General features: G+C 32.4%; 1 protein-coding gene across 1 annotated transcript; it reads left to right on the forward strand.

Moving 5' to 3' along the window:
* The first annotated feature begins 2,447 nt into the window (after positions 1–2,447).
* Positions 2,448–5,422, forward strand: LOC140006757 (probable FBD-associated F-box protein At1g32375). The gene is made up of 4 exons (XM_072049264.1): positions 2,448–2,602; positions 3,723–4,722; positions 4,812–4,958; positions 5,056–5,422. Exons 2-4 carry the CDS (start codon positions 3,742–3,744, stop codon positions 5,350–5,352), a joined length of 1,425 nt encoding a protein of 474 aa, XP_071905365.1. The 5' UTR covers positions 2,448–2,602; positions 3,723–3,741; the 3' UTR covers positions 5,353–5,422.
* Positions 5,423–11,805: the final 6,383 nt, after the last annotated feature.

The following is an 11,805-nucleotide window of genomic DNA, read 5'->3' on the forward strand; positions in this document are numbered from 1 at the left end:
TCTCTTTTGCTTTGCTTTTTCACAGTGATATCAACACTACGCCTTTCGCGTATAGTCTCTTGGCGTATAGTCTTTTTCACGATCTGGGGAAAAAGAATTTTGGCACCGTTGCCCAATAAGCTAAAAGTTGAGAAAAGACCTTGCATCACCAACGGCATCGAGGAGGGAGATGCGGCCCTGGCGATCACCGACGGCGAGAAGGAGGTGGTTGAGAGAATCTGGGGAGAGGAACTGGTGGGGCAGAGGCTGCGGGGACCAGCGGACGGAGGTGACGAAAGGGGAGAGGGAAGGAGTAGCAGAGGTAGCAGCAGTAGATGGAGGAGGGAGAGGAATTGTGGCAGCTAACTGCATAGAATGGGTATCAACAATGGATACAGAGCTGCCGGCGGCTTAAGCAAGGAGACCGGAGGGAGATAGGTCGGCGGCACCGCCATTGTTGCGAGAAGGTGGACCGGGAAGCATGCTATCCCAAGATTCATTTAAGGGTCACGGAATTGATGCCATGATCCTCGTTGAATCAGAGGGAGAAGTATTAGATGATGTGATACTAAATTTTGAATGGAATGAATTGGAAGGATGGGAAGTAGTGTTGAGAGATCTTGAGGTTCATTGATGATGGGTTTGTTAGTTTTTTCAGCTACTACTGAAATATGGGGACCAGCGACTGGTGACTAGGGAGGGAGGAGGAGTTCTGAAGTGGCTGAGAATTTTCACCGGAGCAAATCTGCACATGGAATGGCGGAGCTGGTGGAGGAATCAAAAGGACGACGACATTGAAGTGTAGACCGCATCGAGTGGATCGGAGAGTTTGAAGGCAATCAATGATGAAAGTATTGGTATTTGAATTAGACCGGCCGATTAATTTTGGTTCAAAGTTTTAGTGGGTAGAGAAAATTTGTGTTAAATCAAATCAATTTGAATTATTAAAAAATTAAAGTGCAAATAATAACAAGATACTTGACGCAATATTAGAGGTGGCATTGGATTGGCACTCAAAATATGTCACCGAGGATCCCAAGTGGAAACACATTCCATATCCAAAGCAAACAAGTAAAGGGAATTGACCAAAGCCCATGTTCAAATTCCAATCTCAATTTCGATTCCGGAATTTTGGGGGAAAAAGAATTTCTTCGTTATCACTTTCTACGAAGTCTCATAATGTGGGGTGAACTTTTGCCAGCTTTACTTACTGGCTAACAACTGGTCTCTCATTCTTCAAAGATCAACAAATTTTCCATTCACTAGTGCAGCAATGGCGTGTTCCCGTTCATTTACATCAAACTTGGAACTTGAAATGTGTGATTTCTGGTGCCACAAGGGGAATTAGTTAGGTCAGTTTTTGGGCACAAAGTTATCAGGCCTGGGGAGCTATTTGATTCTTAGAATAATTTGTCCAACATGTTTGTTTGGATAGAGTATTATTTGAAATATTATTTGTAATAATTACTGTAGTACTTTTTGTGACGTGATGTATGTGAGATTAAAAAGTAATTGAAAATATAAAAAGGTGAGTTGGAAAATGTGTTTATGATGCAAGCGAAATATTATTTGAGATATTTGTGCTATCCAAACACTCAGTGTACAGACAGGGTTCTTCTTCATCTGGGATTTAGGATTTCTAAACGTCAGATTGATTTTTTTTTTTAAATTTCCAAACCTTTTTGCTATTAATTTAATTGGCAAAGCTTTTCTTTAATTCCTATTACTCTTAGGCCTTGTTTGGGATTATAGTGCTTTTGGTGAAAAAATAGTTTTAGGTGTTAAAAGCGCACTTCAGGCATTTGGAGAATATCATCTCATAAAATTAGGAATGAAACTTTTGGTATGAAAGGCTCTTTTAGTAAAAACTCAAATTTGATGCTTTTAGTGTAGTTTTGTGATTTAAAAAACTAAAATATTAAATTTAATCATTTTATTCTATATTATAAACTAAATAAAGAGATAAATACATTTAAAAATTTTCAAATCACATATTACCCAATACAATAAACACTTATTGAATTATGTCTCCAAATAGCATATTTAAAACCATTTAAACACTTAATAAGTACTTTTATTGAAAACTCTATTGAGAAAGTACTTTTCAATAAGTTATTGCAACCTCAAACGATCCTTGATATGCATTGCATTAGGTATGTGATGTCTAAAGTAGGTCTTTGTCTCTGCGATATTAAAATGGTGATTTTTTTCAGTAATATGCAAGGTAGAATTTGCATCAGTTTGAAAATCAAGGAAAAAAATTACGAATGTAATATTAAGGGACTAATTATTTTGTGGTTTTGCCCCCAAAAAACAAAAAAAAAAATCCATCCGAATTGATTTGTCCTTATTACCAACAAACGAAAACATTACTTGGTCCTTTAACCTACTAATTCGGATATCCAAACAAGGATCGAATCCGGATCCGACCTTTGCTACAAGACGTCTCCAATTTTGCTGCCGTTAAGCACAAAAAACCAATAAGAGGGGAAAGAACCTCCTATATTATTTAGAGCAATTCTCTGCTTCACTTTTACAGGAAAGAGGAGCAATTGGGTTAGCACAAAAACGAAGAAAAGGCACTGTTTTCCGGGTAGTACAGTGGCATACAAGCCCAAAACAGGTTAGTTTACGTGCGTATTTGTAACAGCATTGCATGAGATCTGTGAACTATTTTATGTTGATTCCATGTAGTAGTGAAGTCAGCATTAAGTTCAGTAGACTTGTTTTGTTACTGCCAAAACTGTTTGATTGCATCAAGCAACCACTTTTAGAAAGATTACGTATAAATATTTTACCTAGAAACAGCATTTTTTTTTTGTCCACTAAAGTGCAGTTGCTGTATAAAAATGTGCCCTGGGGTTCTTCGTGGCTAAAAGTTGTGGCTTTTTTAGTGTTGATAGAGGGATTTCTTCCCCTGGCTATGTGATCAGATAAAGTCTTGAAAACCCTGATGATACTCATTGTATAACTAGTACAGAATGAGCAAATCAACGGGGTTTTTAGAGTGCAGGAAGTAGCAGATTTCTGTTTGTTAATTTTTTGTAGGTTTTTAGGAGGACAAATTTTGAAGATTTTACGTTTATTGCAGTCATTTTTCTTACATTATTGGCGTAGAAAAGGTTAATTTTGACTATTGTGGTTCATTAGGAGACAGAGGTACAAGATGAAACATTCTGAACTTGTAAGTAAAATTGGTGGCAAGATCCAGTATGATTTTCAAAGCCAGAATTTCGTTTTGAACAATATTAAACAGTTATAAAGGTACAATCAGAAAGTAGTGTGATAAAGGTCCCTGGGCAGATGTAGCATGTTTTACCAGTTGGCAAGGTTTTTACAGTGTAAAGAATAAGAAACTCAATGCAGGTGGAAGTTAAAAGAAAGGAGAGAAACTGAGGCCAAGCTCATCCTTTTGCTTCTAGATCAGTTATGTTTTAAGTCGACTTTTGGAACTGCAGATAGCAAAAACATCCTTTCCTGATTCATCCATACAACATAATTAGTAGGACTAGTTCAGTTATTTTGACCGATATAGGTTGCTGCATTTGTAACTGGCTGTTTGATCTTTGAGTTTCCTTTATTGTTTACATGTGAAGTAATGAAAAATGTTGAATGTAAACTTGGACCAGTACGGACATTTCAGTAGTTGTTTAAGTTGTATATCTTATATCTGTATCTGGTTGTCTGTCTCCCTGTATCATTGTTTTTTTTCTGGTTCATAATGTTATTTGGCTTCCCAACAGGTTCTTTTGGTGTACCACAATGGCTCCAGTTACAAATTCTGCCAGTATTGCAACTTCCAGTTCAAAACGTAGAAAATATCTTGAGGCAGGCAAAACTGTAGAATCTGAGGACCGGATCAGTTACTTACCACCCGAAGTTCTGTGCCGCATACTCTCATTGCTTCCAACTAAGTATGCTGTTGGCACCAGCGTCTTGTCAACAAGATGGAAGTACCTTTGGGTTTCAGTCTCAAGCTATGACTTTGATGATGAATTGTTGTTCCTTCCTGCCAAGCATTCTGGCGAGGATAAGTGTCACTTCTTGAACTTTGTTGATAGAGTTTTGATTCTTCAAAAGGCTCCATCTGTGAAAAAATTTTGCCTCAAGTGCTCTCAAGAATATGACACTTCGCGCATTAATATGTGGATCTCCTTTGCAATTATGCATGATGTGGAAGAGCTCGATATCAGAGTTTTTATGAAAGACTCCCTGGCACTGCCTCGAAGCTTTTTTGATTGCAAAACGCTTGTTGTCTTGAAGCTAAGCTCTAACCTCAACATTGGTTCTTCTCTGCCAATTTGCTTCCCAAACTTGAAGACCCTTGACCTCTGTTCTCTTGATTGTCTAGATGACAGCTTGATGAAGAAAATTATTGCTGGTTGCCCTATTCTTGAAGAATTGAGGATCAAAAGAAGTGCCCTTGATAAGATACAGAATCTATGTGTACAATCATCTTCTTTGAGAAGACTAATGTTGTACTGTTGCATAGCTTGTCCAAAAGATCACAAATACAGTGTTGTGATTGAATCACCATGCCTTCAGTTCCTTGATCTTGGAGATTATATATCTGAAGACTTCAATGTCAATGAACTATCTCAACTTTCTGAAGCACGCCTTAGTGTGGCTCAGATATACAAGCAATCCATTCCAAGTGACGACTATGGTGAGAATTTGATTGGAAACTTGCTATGTAAAATCTCCAACGTCAGGCGTCTGAAGTTGTCTCATCACATTAACAAGGTTGGTTGCTTTGGTAATCTTTCTCTTTCATTAGCTCAGAGTTCTATGTGTTCAGTTTCTTAATGTCTAAATTCTTCTTTTCCTCTCAGTCTGTTGCCTGTGCCCTTGAAGCTGGTAGTTGCCTGTGTACATATCCTAACTTGACCTGTTTGGAAGTGGAACTTGAAGGAAGCTGGCAGTTTGTGTTTGATTTGCTTGAAAGTTCTCCTAATTTAGAAGTTCTTGTCTGTACTAAGGTAAGCTTTGGTGTTTTTGATAACTCTGAAACTGATAGCTTTGTTTGTTTTTTTTTTTTTGGATCCCGAGGTTCACATTGAATTATCAATGTACCAGGTAAGGAGGTGCACTCAAATTGGAAAAGGTCCTCAAGTTCCACACTGCTGCATATGGAAGCCTCCAGATTCTATCCCCAGCTGTATCTCCTCGCGCCTTGGAAAAATTCAACTTGCTGGATTTGATGGGTGCCAAGTTGAGATGAGACTCGTCCAATACATTTTGAAGAGCGCAAAGTTTCTGCAGGAATTGAAAATTACTTCTCACAAACTAGATCTAAAGTTGCAGTCAAGCATTCTCAAGGAGCTTTTATTGTTTCCCAGAGGATCAGTCTCCTGCCAGATTGAATTTTCTTGAGAATATTTCGGCATTGTTGTTCCGTAATGCACATGAAGTCAGTCAAATAAGCAGTTTATCCTTGTTGACACTTAATTTGACGTTTAGGAATTAACTCTGGAATGCTATATCCTAATAGACGTGATGGTTCATTGTCCTTTTAACTCAATTATTCATTCATTTCATAACTCCATTCTTCATTGTCATTTTCAACTTACCCTTTTTTGTGCCAAACTTGCAACTTTGAAACATCTGAATATAAGACACCTTGGTTAGTCTTGCAAAAGGGGAACCTCATTGTAATTGTCAGGATTAAGCAAGAGTACATATTTCACTATCTTGAGCTCATATTCAACCGTGTCTGCATTGTAAATGTCCAACAGTGAAAATAGATAAACAAATGAAAAGCAGATTACTTTCTCCTTGTTATCTAAGTTGGTTGTTTGTCCCACCACAAATTGACACAGACAAGAGTCCCTGTAGAAGAGCACTCTCTCTTGTTATTTTGAGTTAGTTGTTTCTTCCAACATAAATTGACAAAGATCAGAACCTGAGATCATTTAAGAAAGATTTTCAAACAATATTGGGAACATAGTGAACTAAATCAGACTGACAAATATATACATGCATATATATACATCGTCATGATAAGTTTAAAAAGTATTACAAAAAGAGACTGATGAATATATACTTATGTATATTGTCATGATAAGTTTAAAAAGAATTACAAAAAGTTGCTGACGAGAACCAGACTCAAAGGTTAGTGAGGTACATTATTGTCATCTTCAACCAAGGCAGATACTGAGATCATCCAATTTGCTAAATTCCCCCAACAAGAAACCCTGGTTGTCAAGAATAGGCAAAAAGAACTCTGATCCAGGATAGTCCTCCGGGCCTTTGGGAACTGGAACAAACATTCCCATCACACAACCTCCGTCAAATTCCAGACACTGTACCTTAAGATTCTCCTTGCTCATAGAAGACGAGGAATCATGAGATGATTCACTCCTGGTATGCGTAGGTGAACCCAAGGCCTCTGGCGTAGGCATCGAAGACTGCAATTGATCTTCATCCGATGATCCACTCAGATAAGATTGTTTACAATCTACTGGCTCCCATTGGAATCCTTCTAGGGCCTTAAATTCACGCTGCTTAGCAAGATAAGCTTCGGAGGCTTCCTCAGCAGTCTTAAAAGTTCCCAACCAGATTTTTTTCTTTTTGATTGGGTCTCTAATCTCAGCAGCATACTTCCCAAATTTCCTTCTTCTAACCCCAACAAATCTTTTCTCCTTGTTTTTCTTATCCCACTTGAACTTGGGTTGCGAAGGAGCCATCTTTTTCTGGTCAATCACAATCTCGTGAATTATACGCTTTGGCTTCTTCTCATGGCTGCTTTGTTCTTCATCTGAGGAAGAATCTGTGGCAGCTGGGTCTGAATATAGTACTCTGATCTTTCTGATTGTCATGTTTTTCTTTGCTAGGTTGTCGGACTGAGGCGTCATTACAAGAGGGCTGTATTACGATAGATAAATGTACGCAAAATTGGAGTCTTTCTCCAACAAGGAATAGGATTCTTTAAATGTGGAAAGCAAATTTCTTGTTTCCGAATTGGATACTGATTTAATCAGCCTGGATAAATTACAACTGAAACCGAGAGATGGAGAATATTCCTGATGTCCACATAAAATCCAAATCCAAAAATGGTAGGAAAAATCATTAAATAGTTAAGATGTCACAAAGACTAAATAAGTCGCTCTCCCTTTCCTCCCCTGTTTCTTCTCCTCACTATGACAGATTTGTGCCCATTAATTGTCCTAGCTGCATTGCTAAACCACGAGCTAGCGCCATTGTTAGCCCTTCCCCCCTTTTCACTTTTTCTCCTCGCAGCTGGCCCATATCAAAAAGCTACCACCATAAAACCCATTATATGACTCAACAATCGGAATTTAAGCCAATTGCAAACTCAAACCCACGACTCATTTAATAAGGAAAAAGGAAAAGAAAAGATTAAAACTTTACAAGATTGAATGTTGCTGTGTAAACATTGCTTTCTGTGAAGGTAGTATGTGTTTCTGAGAGACGGCCAGAGAGAGGACAGAGAAGGAGAGAGCTGGAGGCGGTTGGTGAGGGAGAAGTGAAGGAGGGGTTTAGGGCAACCAAATAAACCATCAAGTCGTGTAATCAATTTGCTGTACTAAGGTGGCGTTTGCTAAAAAGGTTTCGGAACGGGAAATTGAAATAAATCTATGATTCATGTTTGGTTTATTACTATCGAAATTGAAATTTTAGAATGATGTCTAAAAATTTAGCATTCCGTCATTCCTTCTTTATAAGTTGGTGGGTTTTGTGACTTTTGTCCAAAACCCAAGTATGATTCCCAAATCTTATAATTACATAATATTTAGTATAATTAATATTTATATATATTATATATTTATATTTATATTTATATTATAATATATATATATATATAATATATTATAATTATATATTTTATTATAATGTTAGTATATTATAATAAATATATATATTATAATTATTTAGTTAAATATAATTATATTTATATAATATATATTATAAATTTATTAATATTATATAATAATATATTTATAATATACATGTATATTTATAAATGTATATTATATGTGCATATAATTATAATATATACATGTATATAATATTAATAAATTATATAATTATATAATTATATTTATTATTTTAAATATAATAATATATAATAATAACTATATTTAATATGTAATATACATTATATTTATATAAAATATTAGTATAATTAATATTTATATATTATATAATTATAATTATATATATTATAACATTTGTATAATTATAATTAATTATATATATAATCTTTAATTTAATTAGTTACAAACTTATAATAATGATATGATTATATTATATAATTATGTATTATAATTATCTAGTTAAATATAATTATATTTATATAATATATATTATAAATTTATAATATATATGTATATTTATAAATGTATATTATATGTGCATATAATTATAATATATACATGTATATAATATTAATAAATTATATAATTTTAATTTTAATTATTATTTTAAATATAATAATATATAATAATAAATATATTTAATATGTAATATATATTATATTTATATAAAATATTAGTATAATTAATATTTGTATATATTATATAATTATAATTATAAATTTATATTATAACATTTGTATATTTATATTTAATTATATATTTAATATTTAATTTAATTAGTTACAAACTTATAATAATATTATTATTAGTTATATGTATTATATAATATATATTAATCTATGTAATATAATTGATATTATTAATTATACTAATAATTATACATGTTTAGCAATAGAAATTATTAATTAGTTATACTAAATTTACTAATACATTTATACTAATATATTTAATTAGTGAAAATTTCTTATATCTCATTTACAAGGAGCCAACGAACCAAACATGAACTATAGTAATGATATACATTCCTGACATTGAACCAAATAAATATATTGTAATGATTGATTCCATTCCAAATCCAGGATGAATGATTTCGAATTCGAATCCGATTCCAACATGTGAACCAAACGCCACCTAAATGTTCATAGGATTCAACTGTTGTCCATGAAACTTTTAAAAGTTACGTACATCGAGTAATCTAAGGTTTAGTTTATGGCTTTTAACCATAAAGCTAAAGATAAAGCTATTAGAACTTCTTTTGTTAGGAAATTGCTTTAATTTTTTTATTCAAATTTTTAAATTTATGTAGAAGTAATTAGTTTTCTAATTGGTTTTAGTTGCTTGAAATGTTAGTGAAAAAGTTTCTTATTTTGTTTAAGAATTAAATGTTATTTCCTATTCTGAATCAATCTAGAAATTAATATTGATTTCCTGTTATTATTTAGTTCTTGGCCAAATAATATTTTCTATAAATAAGTAGATTGACATATTACAAAGTACAAGGGACACATAAGGGCGACATGTAACCTTATACATGAGATGAGAGAGGGTTATTGAGAGATGAGAGATGGTATACAAAAGTTACCATGGGTTCAAGTTGTACTTTTGTACAGGGTTTTCCTCTCATAATAAAGAACGAATTTTCTTTTTGTTGACGTAAACTTAATAATAGAGTCGAGTCACGTTAAATATTATGTGTCATTATCTTTCATACTTGTGACTTTTTTATCATTAAATTGTTGTGTACTTAATATCTTAATAGTTGTTTAATTTTGGATTTGAATCTCAACATTTTTAATGTTTTCTCTTTGTATCAGCTTTTTAGGAAGAAATCAGTCTAGATATAAGATTTTACCTTTCTAATCATCCCACTTTGCAAAAGCAAAATGCATTACCTTTTGTAGTCGAACTAAGGCTCTGTTTGATAAAACTGAATCTGAATTCTGAATTCTGAATACTGAAACAATTAATTTGCTGAATATTAAGCACTGAAAAGAGATATATGAATATCTGAATCTTAATGCTGAACATATTTATACTGTTTGACAAACATTTATAACTTAATGCTTAATAAGCTAAATTGTACAATTTTGCCCTTCTATCTTTTAATCCAAAAAGGAAATAGAACCTATGATTTAATTAGTTTAAATTTGTTAGGTATGAAAATGACAATATTTATTTTTAAATCAAAGTAATATAAAAGAAGAAATATATTATGGAAAAGTCCAAATATCGGTGCAAATATATTTTTAAATCAGAGTTTGATAAGAAAAGTCCAAATATAAACAAAAGGAAGCTGCAATAAACAAGTTTTAAATTCACACCAAATTATATAGAAATTTAATTACTTCAATGGAAAAATATTGAAGCAAAACAACAAATAATCAATGTCACTTACCTTGGAAATAATGAATTTGAGATCGGTGAGTACGGTAGCAATAAAAAAAATTGGGAGGAAAAAAATGACAAAATTATGAAAGAGTAGAAAGATGGAAAAAGATAAGGAGTAGACAGATGTGAAAATTGTAAAAAAGTCATTAAATAGAGAGAAAATAGAAGTAGAAAGCCATTAGACAGAGAATGTCAGGTTGTTTAATTAGATAAGGATTTTGGATAGAGAATATTAGGTTGTTTAATTAGATAAGGATTTTAAATGTAATTAACAAACAAAGATAGATTTGATAGATAAGATAAAGTAGTTGAAGTAAATCTCTTGATTTTTATCAAATTAAGCATTCAGTTGCGATTTTTGTGCTAAAAAAATACATACAAATTCAGCACCACTTAATAAGTTCAGCAGAAAAATTTTTATTTATCAAACACACAAAACATCTGAATGTCTGAATGAATTCAGTTTCAACACTTTTTTATGTTATCAAACAGATACTAAGTTGTTTCTCCTAAAAAAAAAAATTTTCAAAACACCAGCATGACCAAAGGAACAAACTACATTTCCATATGCTAATACCAATTCGAAGCAAACTATTGAAGCTTGGTATGGTCAAGTAAGTATCAAGTTGGCCTCGTTTGGTTTGCGATTTTTCTCTGAAAAATTATTACATTTTTCATGAACACACTTCCCTATCACTTTTTTATCTCACATATATCAAATCGCTACAGTAAATTTTCTACAAAAAAATCTAAAAAAAATGCAATCCAAACGGGTTAGAGCTTGATGTCATGGAAAAGCGATTCTCAGTCCAAGGGTTAAGAGCTAGACTCAATACTTAACATGTACCAAGTCTTCTTCATTTCGACCCCTCATCGTTTGAATCTACAAAAAAATCACTTATGGTTTTAAATCATACATTTTGACCTCTTATGGTTTGAACTAATTTGAAACAGCAACGAAAATCCTCAAAATTAATGGAGGTAGACGAAACGACACAATTATCCTAATATATACAAGTAACAAAAGACCTTCTAACAACCATTCTATTAAGCAAACTTACAGGAAAATCTCTTGTGGTTAAGTCAACCTATGGAAAAAATCCCTATGGTTACACATTATTTTTATTTATTTATTTTGTGCATCGAAATAAGATAAGTTGTATTTAAAAATTTTATTTATTTATTTTATGTATAGAAATAATGTGAATTGTATTTGAAAATTTTAGGTTATTTTTGAAAATTTTATGAGTTTCAAGGGGTTTAATAAGTATATCAAATAAAATTTTGATTTAAAAATTATTTTCCATGTCAAGCAATCTCAAACTCATTAATTTAAATGATTTTCATCAATTTTTCACATTAGTTCAAACCACGAGATATTGGATTATATAATTTGAAATCACAAGAAAATTTTTTTGTTGGTTTGTTCAACTACAGGGAGCTTTTCTGTATTATAACTCTAAGGGTATAATAAATATATTAACTGAAAATTTATTTATTTTCAGTATAAATACTCGCAAAAGAAGCGTGTTTATTTCAAACCTGTTAATTCAAACGATTTTTATCACTTTTTTAAATTAGTTCAAATCACAAGGTACCG

The sequence above is a fragment of the Coffea arabica genome, chromosome 5e (assembly GCF_036785885.1).
Source record: "Coffea arabica cultivar ET-39 chromosome 5e, Coffea Arabica ET-39 HiFi, whole genome shotgun sequence".
In the NCBI taxonomy this organism is placed as follows: Eukaryota; Viridiplantae; Streptophyta; class Magnoliopsida; order Gentianales; family Rubiaceae; genus Coffea; species Coffea arabica.